The sequence below is a fragment of the Mytilus edulis genome, chromosome 3 (genome assembly GCF_963676685.1).
Source record: "Mytilus edulis chromosome 3, xbMytEdul2.2, whole genome shotgun sequence".
In the NCBI taxonomy this organism is placed as follows: Eukaryota; Metazoa; Mollusca; class Bivalvia; order Mytilida; family Mytilidae; genus Mytilus; species Mytilus edulis.
In genome coordinates this window covers 71,630,413-71,647,961 of record NC_092346.1, presented here as the reverse complement: position 1 = coordinate 71,647,961, position 17,549 = coordinate 71,630,413, and the positions used below count along the sequence as shown (strand labels likewise).

The 17,549-nt window shown below is 32.3% G+C and overlaps 1 protein-coding gene across 2 annotated transcripts in view; it reads right to left on the bottom strand.

Moving 5' to 3' along the window:
- The window catches only part of LOC139517328 (QRFP-like peptide receptor), an 89,814-nt gene that overhangs the window by 54,469 nt on the left and 17,796 nt on the right, over positions 1–17,549 (bottom strand). The window contains exon 2 of one of the 2 annotated variants that reach the window (XM_071308262.1): positions 5,754–6,411. In XM_071308262.1, coding sequence (XP_071164363.1) covers positions 5,754–6,244 — 491 coding nt within the window. In that variant the 5' untranslated portion in view covers positions 6,245–6,411. Of the gene's footprint in view, positions 1–5,753; positions 6,420–17,549 lie in introns of those variants that run through there. The other variant, XM_071308261.1, reaches the window with a different exon arrangement.

Genomic DNA, 17,549 nt, shown 5'->3' with positions numbered 1-17,549 from the left:
TTCTTTGTATCACTCGGACACATTGTTCATAGTGCAATAAAACAATACAAGAACTGTACAAAACAATAAACAACGCATATGATATTCAACAACCACTAAATTACAGACTCCTGACTTGGGACAGGCACATATTTACACAATGTGGAGGGGTTAAACATGCTTAAAGGCTCCCAACACTTCCTAATCCTGGGACAGTGGTGAAACAGAACAATACAATAACCGCACAATAAACAAACAACGCATATGATAAACATCAACACACACACACAACCAAGCAATTGCAGGCTCCTGACTTTGGACAGGCACATATAAAATGATACAGGGACTTAAACATGTTAGCTTCATCAGATTGTACTATCATAATGGTAAATTTGTGTATTCTTGTCTATTCATTTTGCTGATGTGTTTGGTCTATATGCCATTGTGTGCTTCTGTGTTAAATATATATTTTTTTAGAGATTGTGATTGTAACACAATGTTGACTGCTGTATTACTGACATTTTTACCTATTATGATGTCTGTTTGTTTTGTTCACACATCATTGTCAATATAATGGAATTTAATGCGACTGTCATACAAGTGAGAGGTTTGGCTTGCTATAAAACCAGTTTTAATTCACCATTTTCTACATCAGAAATGCCTATACAAAGTAAAAATATGACAGCTGTTATCCATTCGTGTGATGTGTTTGAGCTTTTGATTATGCCATTTGATTGGGGACTTTCCGTTTATATTTTTTCAACGTGGGACAGTGGTTTACTAGTAGAACATAAAAGCAAACTATAATAAGCAGTCGAAAAAGGCTTAACTTATCAGATGTATACAAATAGAAATACATCTTACAAGAGAATTGACGTTGGCCGGGTATTTGTACATCCAAACAACAAAAAGACACTAAGTACAGATCTGTGAGTGCTCGCAGTTACTGACAGTTAGTACAATATATACCACCAAAAATCAATATTATAATAAATCAAACTTACAGTCATGTCAATACCATCTTTTGAACATTTCATTTACTAGTATACATATTGTTTCAAATCATTGATAAAGTTCCGGTAATTCAAATATAAAGAGATTAATGTTACGGGAATGTGACACTTTGAATATAGTTTAAATTGGCACAAATATCGATTTTTGTCATCAACAAATTATAACATTACCAAATTTGTATTCTTTTTAAGCGGTGTATAGAGCCATATTCATTTTTTTCAATAAAGAAGTTCACTCCTAACTATCCTACTGCATGTTGATACATTTAATTTTGGCATTACATAAGTCATTTCTTCTTTGACAGTCCATGAGGGTAAAATAATAAATCCCTGGGATGTGTTTTACTTGATTTAATAGGTATAGGAAGATGTGGTGTGAGTGCCAATGAGACAACTCTCCATCCAAATAACAATTTATAAAAATCCATTATAGGTCAAAAACATGCATAAGTGTGATGCATGTTTTTTATTATTCATTGTTTTTTTTTGGGTTTTAACTAGCTGTCTGTATCTGCGAGTACTCTCTCATCTTACTTTTTGTTAATTTGACCTGTTGATACTATTTGTAATGTTTTTATGATATTTAATGTTAAACTTTATTTATTCAGGGTTATATCTCGTCTATATATTAGCTTTGATAAATGTTTGGTATTACTATAATTTTTCGCTTCTTCGTACTATGAACAACACAATTATTCATTTGTAAAAAGTATTTCCATTCTCAATTTATACTGTATACCTTATAACAAAACTCTTTCATTTACCTGTGTGTATATTATTGTATATGGCGACTTTTTATTCAAAGTTATTGGTTTTTCTGTTTTAAATCTGAACATCTCAGAGCGGTATACTACTGTTGTCCTTATTTGTTCAACCCTTATTTTATTTTGATTTTGTATTTCTATTGTATCATAGATCAAATGTATTCATTCAGTGTATGTTTACTGGTGTTAATATGTCTTTTGATTGACTTAAGCAATTTTAATTGATATTTTATAGTGTGTCTTTTTATATTGTGATGGTACACTATTGTTTCAGATAAGGGTGAAGGTTGTTACCTATTAAAACGTTTAACCCCGCTGCATTTGTATGCACCTGTCTTAAGTCAGAAATCTAATGTTTAGTAGATGTCGTTCGTTGATGTGGTTCATACGTGTTTACGTTTTCTTGTGTTTTTTTTTTTTTTTTTTAAAGATTAGACAATCGGTTTTTCCGTTTTAATATTTTTTACATTATTCATTTTTGGGACACTTTATAGCTTGCTGTTCGGTGTGAGTCAACTTGAAGGCTCCGTGCAGAAGACCGTACTTTTACCTATAATGGTGTTCTTTTACAAATTGTGACTTGGATGGAGAGTTGTGTTAATAAAAGTCCAAACATGTATAGTTTTATATTTGTCATATCGCGCCCTTAGTCTTGATTAAGATAATTATGCAATGTTGACTGCTGTACCCTTTATTTGTTACATTTTTACCTATTATTTCTGTTTTGTTCACGCATCGTTGTAAATACAATGGAATTTGATGCAACTGTCATACAAGTAAACTCGACCAAAATTTTATATTTACGCCAGACGCGCGTCACGTCTACAAAAGACTCATCAGTGACGCTCGAACTAAAAAATGTTTAAAAGGCCAAATAAACAGTGGGAGGTTTAGCAATCTATAAAAACCAGGTTCATTCCACCATTTTCTACATTAGAAAATGCACGTACCAAGTAAGGAATTTGCCATTTGATTAGGGACTTTCCGTTTTGATTTTTCCTCGGAGTTAAGTATTTCTGTGAATTTCTTTTTTTATAGCTTGCTATGCGATATTGGTTTTGCTAATTGTTGAATGTCGTACGAAGACTTATAGTTGCTTATATCTACGTCATTTGGTCTATGGTAGAATGATCTCTTTAGCAACTAGTAAGCTTTATCTTGACTGTAACCATGTTATTTTTCAGATAAGACAAAGGTCTATAATATCTGTTATAATGTAACTATATGCCCTAGTTACAATTATAGAGATTTGTTTATGGATAGTAAACATTAAGAAAGCTGAAAGCTGCTACAACTTAGTTTTGATTTTTCTATAAATCAACAGAAACCTAGGCACAGAATTGAAGATTTGTATTCTTCTTTATTTTATTCTCTCTTGGCGTCCAATGAAAAAAGAAATGGAACATCCAGGGAGTAGAAATTCATTTAGTATGCCTTAATTTATAAACAAGAAAGAGGGATTTTCAAATTTAGTATTTTTCCGTTGGATATGTTTGATATGAAATGCTATAAATTCTGTTTCGAAAAATACTTAATTCTAAATTGTTAAACCCAAACAACATATGTTTTCCATAAAAATGTTTTATTTAATATACTTTCATTATCAAATTCCAGTAAATAGATATTGAATAGTTCCCTGGCTTGATTGAAGCCCTTGAAACACCTTTTTGATCAGAAAGTAGCTTTTCAAGATTTTAGAAAAGTCTTAAAATGAAAAGCGGAATTTCACCAAAAACAAAAACAAGACAATGTCAGATTCTTCTCAGAATTTTTATAACTTTTTTTCACTTAATAAGTAACTGTTGTTGGTGTACTGATTGATACTTAAGTCTGGGATAACATGATTTATTTATTAGTTGTAACAGTTATTGGCTTTGAATTAGCTTTCAATAATGCAAGTCCCCTTTGTCTTTTGTTCATCTGTTAATTGATATTTGCTTTGATTAGACAATCAACAGATTTTAACATTTTTTCTATGTTATGTATACAGTAGCACAACTTTGACCTCTCAATTTCTGTATAAGGAACATAAATTCACGATGAATTACTTTACACTATAACGGTAACCGCGAAATATGTGTAAAAAACACGTTTGGCATATATTTTAAGGTCACGTCTCATTCAGAATGTGATTTGATCACATGACCACAAGTGCATAGTTAACTACCTTGAACTTAAACTTCAACCCGAAAAGAATCGGATTAAAAGACCGGAAATTATTTCACCTGCCTACGATAAGGCATTTAGCATGAAGTTGCCTCGATGTCATGGAAAGAATATCCCACTCGTTATATAAAATTGACAAAACAAAAATCCTTGTTTATATGGCTTAATAAAATTCTGATATTCAACTAACAGGAAATGACTATCTGGAAGATATCATAATCTCAACATCGCAAGCACGATATACAAATCATCAATATAAAACGCCAGACGAAATATCATATCATTCCATTATAAAAAGCTGAGACATTTCCGACGAAAAATAAATTCCAGGCTGATTGGTCAGATAAACATTTAAGGAACTATCAAACAGTGAACAAATCTTATACAGAATTGAGTAAATTTAAACGACAGTTACGGATTGACGTATTGATAGACAAGGGAAATGCAATATAACGCTCACTCTCTGAGCGGAAAAATATTTAAACAAATCGTGTTCTTGTATATTATTTATGTATCTGAGTTAAAAAAAAATGCATACAATAAAATTAAGAACCTTATATCCAACCCATGAATAAAAGAACAGTGATGATATATTAACATCAATGTGACGGCAATACAACACATATAGCATTAACAGGCAAGAGGATTTCAAGCGTATTATTGTAAGTCGTCTTTAAAGAAAAAAAACCCAATTCAAATCTAAGTATTTACTAGGAGAATCTTATCTAAATATATTATGAATAAATATACCATGATTGGCAACTGTTGGCAGATATTTTCGTTGTATCTGACATTCAGTTTAAAAACTTTGTTTTTGAGGGACAGTAGAGGTATTTTTGTACGTATATGTTGTTTAGGATATTTAAAGACAAGAATTTTCAATAACTGTGTATCATAAAATTCATCGTTTAAATCCATTAGGAATGTTCACATGATACAATGGTTATATTGTGATTATATAGTGGATTTACACTCTAGATATAGTGTTTCTTTAGTAAAACATTTCAAAATATTATTGGTTTCATCACATGAGTCATGTCCCTAAGGAGCACCAGTGTTAATAGTTATCAAAGGTACCAGGATTATAATTTAGTACGCCAGACGCGCGTTTCGTCTACATAAGACTCATCAGTGACGCTCATATCAACATATTTATAAAGCCAAACAAGTACAAAGTTGAAGAGCATTGAGGATCCAAAATTCCAAAAAGTTGTGCCAAATACGGCTAAGGTAATCTATGCCTGGGATAAGCAAAACCTTAGTTTTGAAAAATTCTAAATTTGGTAAACAGGAAATTTATTAAAATGACCACATTATTGATATTCATGTCAACACCGGAGTGCTGACTACTGGGCTGGTGATACCCTCGGGGACGAAACGTCCACCAGCAGTGGCATCGACCCAGTGGTGTAAATAGTTATCAAAGGTACCAGGATTAAATGAGACCAGGATCTTTTCCATATGTCAAGCACCAAAGTCAGACCTTCTATAAAGCACCTTAGTTGTAAGTAATCTGTCGTTGTCACATGACAAAAACCTCCTCTTCCCCAGTCCACTCTGGACTTTTGTCTTAAATTTGAGCCAGTTAAGTATATATGTTTTTACTTTTCCTTTTCCTTTTAATCTTTTCTGTTTCCTTATGACAACCGTTCCTTGAGTTTTCTAACTACATAAGTTTAGTATCAAAACAAACTTTCTAATAAACTAAAAAAAAGTATAGTTAACCTTATTTAATGGAGGGGAAGTGCTTGGTAGATATAGATTGTAGAAAATCTGATACATACAGATTCATTTGAAATGTTACTCACAGTATGAAAAAAAGTAAACTCACCTCTCTAGAGATATAGCAACCAATGTTAACACACTTGCAAACACGAAAATTGGCAATGTATAAGATAAAAAAGCACACAGGTTGTCGCTGTTAAATATGTGCCACTGACATGGAGAGGTATATTCTAACAATTTGAGCGGCATATCGATGGAAGCCACCAAAAAGTCAGAAATTGCTAAATTCACAATGTAATAATTTGTTACAGTGTGCATGTGAGCATTTCTCCAAACGGTCCATATTACTAGAATATTACCAAAGATTGCCATCATCATGATTAGTACATACACTATGATAAGAACACTGTAAACGGAAGTTATCTGTGTAAAATCGGCATGCGGATACCCCATAAGGGGACAACCATATTCATCATAATCATCTACAGTTCCATTAAATTCCATCGAATTATTTTTTAAGTGACTATGATTTCCCAACATATTTACTGTCCCGTTTACAATGACGGCTTTATTGTGTTGTCCAGATATTATTTCCATTGGATTTGATCACACAAATTTATAAAAAGTTATGAATTGTATTGTATGTTGAACCAAACAAAAGTAGAATTCCTTCTGTGAAACATTGTTGGTGGAATCATTTTGATAGGAATATTTAACATGATAACACCCTTTCTCTCAAAGAAATGGTTTCATGGTTGAAGTACCTGAAATAAATGAGAACTTATTAACACGTTGCAGTTAATAAAACAAAGAAAACTGTGATAATTGGACAATCATGATGCTTTTCTAAGAAATGTTAATATTGATTTAAATAGTTACCGTCAAACCTCGCTGCTGCCCATAGAAAACTATCAGCAAATCAGACTGTCGCTTTCCTATGTAATTGACAAATACACAAATCGTGCCGAACAATCATTAACTAATGCAACCGGATAACCAGAAAATAGTTCCTTAATAAAAATAAAATCCGTTTAATCTAAACTTGATTGTATGTCATTTTTCTCTACCAAGTTTACATCCGAAATACCATTTCTAGAAACGACAAATTGTGATCTATCATCATTTAGAATGAGACAAGTTTCTTATTGGTGTACCTTCAATTTGTTTGACGTCTTTATTTTCAATACTAATAAAAATTATGCAAATTTCTTATATAGTTTGCAATACAACCGAACATGAATTATTGTTGCAGTTTTTAGAAATAATTTGAATCGTATGTAGATATAAAATTTCCGGGAATGATTAAGAACTGTACAAATATATGAATAGACATGAAGATTTAGTTATCTTAATCTCACAGTGGATAACTATAATTGATTGCGTTGCTTGTAGTAATTTCCATATGACAATTCATCAAAGTAAAAAAAAAAGTTAATAGAGAAAAAAGAAATAAAGACAGTATATAGAGTTAATTTCCATAGAGTACCAATTATACATATTTTTAATAATTTGAAAAATTATGTAAACCCTCACAGATTTTGAACACTGATCTGTTCACTGTATTTTGAGAAGAATGTACTACGAGAAGTTAAACAAGTTGAGCAGGTTATCCAAACTAAAATGTACTTACCCTTATGGAGCATAGGGGTTCACCAACTGATTTGATGGGGGTCAGGCAGTGTTACTTCATTTTGTGTGTAGTGGCTGTGAACATTTGTTTATCTTTTCGTGTTTTTCTTTTTTTTTCCATTACGATGTTGTGTGTTTTAACTCGACTTTTTTTATTTTTATTATTTTTGATATTTTCCTATTTCTTCACATACATAGTATTTGTCATAGTTAGAAAGAAAATCATAACCCGACTTAAAGAATAATCATGCAATACAACACAATCCAGGGAATTTATAGCCTCATTGTGGTGATCTGTAATTGTTTATCTCTATGTTCTTTGGTCTCAATATTGTTGTTCCATTGGTAGATACTGGTGGTTATCATACCTCATCTTTTCTCTCTGTTTTTTAAACTCGTACAAGAAAATTTCATGTTTACCGACTATATACATATATAGTATATGGAATTATAAACATTCGTGTGAAAGAATGCTGTTTATTGGAATGTTCAGAAGCTGTAAAACCAGATTTAATCCACCACTATCTCATAAGGAAATGTCTGTACCAAGTCATAAATATGACAGTTGTTTTTCAATCGTTTTATGTGTTTGAGCTTTTGATTTTGCCATTTCATAAAGGACTTTCTTATTTCAATTTTCCTTGAAGTTCGGTATTATTATTATTTTACTTTTTGTAATACAAACGAATTTTTACATTTGCTTGATTGTTTTTGCTTTGTTTTCAATATGAATTAATGACTAAAACGTAATGGACCAAATCACAAGGTGTTACACAGTTATCTAATCTTGATTATGGTCGGAGATTTATAATGTAGAGGAAAACGAGGGAGAATGTGGATTGGGACAGAAATTATCTTTGAATCCGTCAACATTGACAATAAAAAAAACTATAAATGAACCTTTCTTGATACAAATCCGGGGGGAACTGACCTTTCACTTCGTATTTATTCGTAAACTCTAACAATCATTGTAGAATTTAGATACTCTGGGCTGGGGTTTTTATTTATCTTTTGGAAATACAAGAGATATAGATGGGGTAAACATAACAAAGAAAAATCGGCGAAGAAAAAAGAATAGAGAATAATGGGCAAACATGACTTAAGAATTAAAGAATGAAGACCACCACCACCAATGCAATTCTTCGTACATTTATTCTACTTCGAGTTTGGTACTGAGCATTTCCAAAAAAATGTTAAACAGATAAGGTAATTATTTATAAAAACAACAAACAATATCCCAAAAATCAAATTATAATTATAAACCGTAATATATTGTTCTGTGATTACTCGTGTAACATCTGTTTCCTGAATTAAATGTTGATATCGTTATTCAATGAAATATATGATGAAGTCGGCGATCACAAGCCCACTTTTCCGCCGCCTTAACAGCACGTAATGATATCACTTATCTTGTGTTTTCCTCTCTGTTGTTCCTACCAACATTTGTACCCGTAATCCATTTTGAATAACTAACTGAATCAATATAAAAAAATTCAAAAATGTGTTATCATTGTTGCATTTGTATTTTATTCAGGTAAATGCATAAATATTTCAGAAAAACATTGTCTGTAAGAGTTGTAACCTTCTTTTTTTCTGTTAAATTAACACAATTACTATGAATTAATAATAACTTTCACAACATTAACTATACTTGTCGGATGCAACCCTGATGAATCACAGCTCAAAACAGTGATATTGACAAAGTGTAACATTTTCCATCTATCAAATGGGTATCTATTTATTAACCTTCATCAGAAATCAGTTCCTAAAGTGAGGGAAAAATATTACTGTAGAAATAATTAGAAAAGAATGGTCTGAAAGAATTAAAACTTCACAAAGATCAACTTGCCTTGAGAAAGTAAAATCTTTTTTTTAACAAAATGAATGAAAAGTTATTCCGAAAAAATTGATCTCTGGAAAAATGTCTCCGCCCCCCCTCCCACAATAACAAACCTAACAACAAACCACAGGCACATTCGCCAGTAGTATAATCATCATAGCTGTTAACATCCAAAGTGAAGAGTATTTTATATCTTTTTCAGTTATACAGTAATTAGACATTGAATCCCCAAATTTGGACTTTGTCATATCAACACAATACAGTAAACTTTTTTTTATCCGAAAAACAAAGCTCGTGGTATCAATTTGTGAACTAGCCTCGCAGACATATAGCTAAACTGAACATTTCATGTAACGTTTATATGCATAGAAACGAAAATCATTTGTCAGCACATCCTCCACGAATAAGGCTATTATTATTTTCTACTTTAAAACCTGTTGTTTCCACCGTGATCTTCACCATCCGATAGTATTTTTAGCAATATGTTTATATAAGAAGAACAAGAACTGACAGTTCTTAATTGAATGAATTGTCTAGGTTTGGATTTTATCCTTTCCAAACAGGTAAATTATATCTACCTGGTCTTCTTTAGTTAAAATCTCCGATGTTTTACTACGTGAGTTATACGTAGGAGTAGATGTAAGAATCATAAGGGATTGGATCCTTGTTTTGACAAATGGAAATGAGTCTTAGGTTAATGTTCGAACTACTTTAGTAAATAGATTTACCAGAATAGATATTTACGAGTTTTATTTAAGTTGTAGTTGTTTTCAACAGAGAAGACCACAGGAGTACAATCCACAAAACAGTTCCGTGAATGGGTAGCAATCATGTTAGAAAGACATTTACTGAAGCTTCGGTTACACCTTACCGGATAACACGAACGGACGACTAACGGATGAAAATAAAAGTTGTCCGTTGACAAAATTGTTATCCGTTGGGAGTCCGTTGATGTACTGACCGAATAAAACGGACGTGTAACGCATGCATAACGTACACACACCGGATATGTAACGTACGAGAAACGGACACGTACCGGACAGAACGGATGTCGAACGTACATCCAACGGACGAATACCGCATGAAACGGACACATAACGGAAGCGTACCGGATAAAACGGATGAACAAGATATACGGAAATATCAAAGGCGACAATAATAATACATGTAAATCGCATAAATAATTAAAATGTTTCTTTGTAACAGGTTATGGTTTGTTCTTCAAAATTCCGCCAAAGGGCAGTGTCTGGCCTGAATAAGAACTGCTTGATTGTGTTGACGTGCCTATACTCTAAGATCGATTATGAATAATAAGAATTCATGAACCTTAAGAAATCTGACATACCAATAATTGGCATTTCTGACGCGAAATTTTCAATTGGCATTTATCCGTTTCAGATCCGTTCATCGTCCGTTTTATCCGTTATACGTCCGATAGAAGTCAGTTTCTCATCCGTTCAACATCCGTTTTATCCGTTAAACGTCCGGTAGAAGTCCGTTGGTGAATTTATCTTCCAGACCTCCAACGGATGTATAACTGACACGTAACGGATACAAAACGGAAACGAAACGGACGAGTACCGTACAAAACGGACGCCTAACGGACATTTTATCCGTTGGACGTCCGTTCAAAGTTTTGAACATGCTCAAAATTTTCCACCGGACAGAACGGACGTCGACGGATAAAACGTATGCTTAGCGGACATGCAACGGATATAGACGGACGTCTAACGGACATGAACGGATTTAAAAAAAAGTTATCCGTTAGGCGTCCGTTTGAGCTATCCGGTAAGGTGTGACCGAGGCTTGACGTTTTAGTCTAAGAACAAGTTTTGCGGAAGTTAAATTTAACAGATGTGTAAAAAGTAAAATAATAAAAATACCAAACTCGAAAGGAAATTGAAATTGAAAGTCCTTAATAAAATGGCAAAATCAAAAGCTGAAACACAATTTACAAATAGAAAACAACGGTGACATTATATTGACAAAATGTGTTAGCAAAACAAACAGACATGATAGGTAATAACGTTAAAAATACTTGGAGTAAAGCAGTCAACAAAATGGTTGTAAACTTATATTAGTCACGACAAAAACAATCAGTAACTTTTTACAAAGAAACACAAAATGGCATATAGACAATGCACATATTAAGCAAAAATGGCAAAATCAAAAGTTCAAACACATATTACGAATGGAAAACAACTGTGACAGTTATATTCCTGACTTGGCACAGGCATTTCCTGATGTAGAAATTTGGATTAAACATAGTTTTCTAGCTAGCTAACCCCCTCACATGTATGGCATTCGAATTGAATTTCATTATTTTAACAAAATGTGTTAGCAAAACAAACAGAAATGATAGGTAATAACATAAAACAATTGGAGTACAGCAGTCAAAATTGTCATCTAATCTTAGTCACTATAAAACAAATACTAACTGTTTCAACAAAAAACACAAATGGCATATAGACAATGTACATATTAAGCAAAAATAAAAGAGAAGAATTCAAAATTTACCATAGCTGAGTGTAAAAAGTAAAATAACAAAAATACTGAACTCAGAAGAAAATTCAAAACGGAAAGTTCATTATCAAATTGCAAAATCAAATTCTCAAACAGATCAAACAAAGGGATAACAACTGTCATATACCTAGCATGGTACGGACATTTTTTCATGTAGAAAGTGGTGGATTAACTCCTACTCGATATGTAGAAGAACATAATAGACGATTAATGCTACAAATATAGTCGTAAATATATTCCCTTGCTAATTACGTACTAATTTTGATACCATATACGACAATAGCAGAACTGCATAAAAACCGTAATATATTATAATATTACCTTCTCTTTGAATATAAAACATGATTGAGATAAATTACACTCAGCCAGTTAACGTTGTTGTACAATCATTTTAATTGTATATCCTACAAAAAAAATAGTTCGCAAAACGTCCTAATTGTAGTTTAAAGCAATACTAAATTATATGTTTTGTTTTCAGCATTGCTATTCTTTAATTGTTCTAGGCATTGCAAAAGAGTGTCTTTTTCTATCTAAAACCTTGTACTATACTGTACATGTGTACGACCTTGTTGAGTTGTAAGAGTACATATCAAGTTTTATTACAGTAGCTGCTCGCATTCTTCGACACGCTTTAATTATTACTACATCTGTACTTGTGGTTTTGCTATCAGTTTTAACGTTAATTTATCTTACAGTTAAATACGTTTCCTGTATTGATTTTAATCGTTAAATACTATACTATGTTCTTTTTTGTTTTGGTCTATATTAAAAGTAGGATTATTATTATTCATGTGCATTTCCAAAGTTGTGAGCCCCTCCTTAGTGGTTGTCGTGTGTTAATGTTTTGTAGGAATCATACATGTTGGTAATGTTTGCTTAATTTATATCTTAAATGCGATATCATTTTGAGCTTGACATATTATTTAGACACCTGTTTATGGTGGAAGACTGTTGTCCACTAGATGTTATTGTTGATATTTCATTGTGTTCTTGTGTTGTTGTCTCATTGAGGAATATCCCATATTGCTATTGAAGATAAGCTAGGAACTTGAACATTCCTATTGTTATTAGAGTTTCATTTTTATGGTTAGAATTAAAGTCCTACACGTTTACGAGCAGTAAAGGTGAGCAAGCACCGTGATCATCAGACCAACTATTGAAAGATTCAAGCCTTATATTCACTATGAGATTTGTCATATAAATCCGTATTACTTCAACGACTTTAATTTTATGGTCAGTTTTGTCAGTTAAGCTAGCACTCGTAAACAATCTAACATCTTTCAAGGCTATACATCCTAAACCCAGCGTGACAAAAACTATCTAACTGAAATAATTTGTCAATGTTTGTGCAGAAGAATGTTAAACATGCTGCTTTGTATTAAAACAAGACATAAACAAATTATCAGTGAATTTTCCTTTAACCTTTGTTTCGGAAATATAAAACTAAATTGTTTCAAAAATACAAAAATAACCCCAAGGATTATGTAATCCTTTACTTTTTATAACCGAATTGTTCAAGTTTTATAAGCACTGTTGTAAAGGCAGAAAGAATTATCCTAAATTGAAATAATAATTAACGACAACACGACACACTAGTTTTAGTATTCAGAGGAAATCGAAAGCAAATGTTGTCAAAAACTTCTATTTGTATAATACACTTGATTGTACTAGAAATAATCAATGTACCATAAAAGATGTTATATTTAAACTCGGCGTAATTCTGCTCGACCAACATATACAGTCAATTATCATTCACCGTCTTGAGTAAACCTTTAGCGAATCAAGAAGCGATCGATGTCTTTTTTTTCTCTCAATAATCGCATTGAACTAAAATAGTCTTATCATTCCTGTATCAGTGAAAATGTATTCACGTTGTCGGTCACATATTCCAGAAAATGAAATTACACTCATAGCTGTACTGTTTTTGTGGAGGGGGTCAACTTTAAGCCCTTAAAGTTTTAAGATGTAACCTGGTCTTTTTTTCTATATTGATTCACCCTCTATTATAATTTTCACGAAAAACGGTTTTTTTTGCAAGTTTCACAATTTGTGTCAATAGTTATCAAAGGTACCAGGATTTAATTAAGTACGCCAGACGCGCGTTTCGTCTACATAAGACTCATCAGTGACGCTCATATCAAAATATCTATAAAGCCAAACAAGTATAAAGTTGAAGAGCATTGAGGATCCATAATTCCAAAAAGTTTTGCCAAATACGGCTAAGGTAATCTATGCCTGGGATAAAAAAATACTTAGTTTTTCGAAAAATTAAAAAAGTTTTGTAAACAGGAAATTTATAAAAATTACCACATTATTGATATTCATGTCAACACCGAAGTGTTGACTACTGTGCTGGTGATACCATCGGGGACGACACGTCCACCAGCAGTGGCATCGACCCAGTGGTGTAAATAGTTATCAAAGGTACTAGGATTAAAATTTAGTACGCCACACGCGCGTTTCTTCTACATAAGACTCATCAGTGACGCTCGTATCAAAATATTTATAAAGCCAAACAAGTTTTAAGTTAAAGAGCATTGAGAATATAAAATTCCAAAAAGTTGTGCCAACCAGCAGTGGTATTGACCCAGTGGTGTAAATAGTTATCAAAGGTATCCGGATTATAATTACACTAGAGACACTATGACAATACATATGAAATTTGAAGGTAAAATTCCACTACACAGAACAACGCGCTTGTGATTTGAAAAAGTGTCTGTCGTATGAGACATTCCGTCTAAAGATAAGACAATTTAGTTAAATCGATTATTTGAAAAAGTATTCATTTTTTACAGAATTAAGGAACCAGTTACTAGTAAATAACAAAAATACCGAATTTCATGGGAAATTCAAAATAGAAAGTCCTTTATAAAATGGCAAAAGCACATCTAGTATATTAATTACCTAAGCTGTATTTGGTAATTTTTTATGAATTTTTGGTTCTCAATGCTCTTTATCTGCGTAGTTTATTTGGCCTTACAACGTTTTTTTGAGTCGAGCGTCACTATTGAGTCTTATGTAGACGAATTGCGCATCTGGCGCAAATACAAAATTTGAATCCTGGTATCTATATGATGAGTTTATCTAAAGATTGAAAGACAGCTTATTTTTCCTGACTTGGTACAAACATTTCGTTATGTAGAAAATGGTGGATTTAACCTGGTTTTATATAGCTAAACCTCTCACTTGTATGACAGTCGCATTGAACTCCATTATACTGGTTAAAGGTCATACGTCCTGTTGTATCAAAGTTTATTTTAAATAAGGATGTTACATACATTTTTCCAAGATGTTTCTTATTGTCCTGATCATTAGACACAGAAGGACTAGTTTCCACTCTTTAAATAGGCAAAATGGGGGCTAATTTGCAATTGTTCTATAATCTTAAAATTGAAAATGGAAATGGGGAATGTGTCAAAGGGACAACAACCCGCCCAAATAAAAAAAAAAAAAAAACAACAGCAGAGGGTCACCAACAGGTCTTCAATGTAGCGAGAAATTCCCGCACCCGGAGGCGTCCTTCAGCTGGCCCCTAAACAAATATATACTAGTCCAGGGATAATGAACGCCATACTAATTTCCAAATTGTACACAAGAAACTAAAATTAAAATAATACAAGACTAACAAAGGCCAGAGGCTCCTGACTTGGGACAGGCGCAAAAATGCGGCGGGGTTAAACATGTTTGTGAGATCTCAACCCTCCCCCTATACCTCTAGCCAATGTAGTAAAGTAAACGCATAACAATACGCACATTAAAATTCAGTTCAAGAAAAATCCGAGTCTGATGTCAGAAGATGTAACCAAAGAAAATAAACAAAATGACAATAATACATAAATAACAACAGACTACTAGCAGTTAACTGACATGCCAGCTCCAGACTTCAACTAAACTGACTGAAAGATTATGATTTCATCATATGAACATCAGGCACAATCCTTCCCGTTAGGGGTTTAGTATCATACCATCATAACATATATGAGAAGAACATAACCCGTGTCATGCCAACAACTGTTTTTAGAATAAATGTGTTTAGTTCCGATGCAAAGACCTTATCAATGACTCAATATTAACGCCAAAATATGCAATCTTTAATGACTTGACAACAGTATCGTAATTATATCCCTTCTTAATAAGTCTCCTTTGGATTTTTTTAAAGAATAAGTGCAAGAGCAATTGATTTGTGATTTTCAACTTCATTCAGTTTCGTGTAAAATTAGACGATCATGTTCGACAGCTTGTTTAGTGTCTAGCGTTGAAATTATTTTAATGGTGTCTGTTATTCGAATAATAATAACATTTACTGTAAATTCAGAAAATTTCGCGTTCATTTATTTTTGCGATTGTTTATCAATGAACAAAAATGCGAGATTTCATATTGCGATTTAAGAAAATGTTGCTTAATACAAATAATGCAACAAAATTGGAAATGACATTTATTTCATTATTGAAATGAAACAATTCGACTTGATGTCAAGCGATATTGAATCCAACTTCGCTATAAAACCTAGAATTTTACAGTGTAGACATAAAACGTCACCAACTTGCATCCTTTTTTTTGAATTATGAACTTAGAAGGACTTACCAATAATGATAATTTGGAAATACAAATCGGATCCTAGAACGATATTTTTTCGGAAGTTCCAAAAAGAAATTAACAAATTCGAGGTATTCATAACAACATTTTAAGTTGCTATGTGGTGTTTTGTGTATTCTCTTTTCTAATGACCAAGGAATAGTTCTTGTTCTTCTTTCTCCCACTTATGGTTTTGGTTGCCCCTTGTTGACTTTCTAATCTGTTAGTACACTATTTCAATCTAAACTGAAGACCAGTACAGAGTTTTCGATAATTGTTTTACGACAAAGTCACTTCGAATACACAAAGATTGCCATGCGTTACCTCTTTAAACAAAATTAAAACTAAGCTAAATTATAATTTAAAATTAGTTGTGTTTCATTGATATATTGGTTTCATGGTACTCTAAAAAGTGCTTTGACATTTGCCAATATTCCTTTCTCACAGTTATCTTGAGTTTGAATTTCCATCATCTGTTAAAAAGCTAAATGGATAAAAGGCATTTCATTTTATTGTTGTTGTTTCCAGCGTATTGTCTTAAACGATTTATATGAAAATAAAAGTACGCTTTAAATTAATATAATCACAACTATGGTATATATGACAATTATGTTTTCTAAAGTTTTGACAGTGACGATTCATCTATTATAATTAGTTTCGTCTTTATCCAAAGATTCTCAAAATACCAATAACTATCGAAAGTGATATTGTGTTTTTTTTAATTAACGCGCTTCAATAAAAGTTGAAGATATAGAGAGGATACTTCCCTGACCTGAATTGTTTAAATTCAACTAGAAAATGACCTACAAGATTATGCAACATGAAATAGGAACAATTAATAAATATGATTATAAGAGATGTGTTTACGTCAATGAGACATCAACGCAACCAAACGACAATATAACCAAACACTTACAATCTTTAGGAATGAAAAGTTAACTATACAATTGCTAAAGATTTAAAATGTCCAAAAGTCATAAAACATGGGACGAATTAAAACAGAAACAAATATCAACAAATCCTAAAGGTGTGTAATTAGATTTCAGAAATTTAATCCATTTAAAAAACAATCTTAATCAATAGACTAACATAATGACATAAAAGAACATACTTCCTTCATGCTTCTGTCTATTTTTGTATCTGTTACTGCCTCTGTGCTCCCTTACAAAATTGTGGTCAACATTTTCACAGAATCTTACTCATTTGATATTTTGCACCCTTTTCGTTATTTCATCTAAATTATATTTGTCGGTGTTCATCACTATTGCCTATTTCGTGGCGGCCATTTTATTTTTGGTAAAGGAAACCTGGAGATCATACCTTCGGCAGGAAAT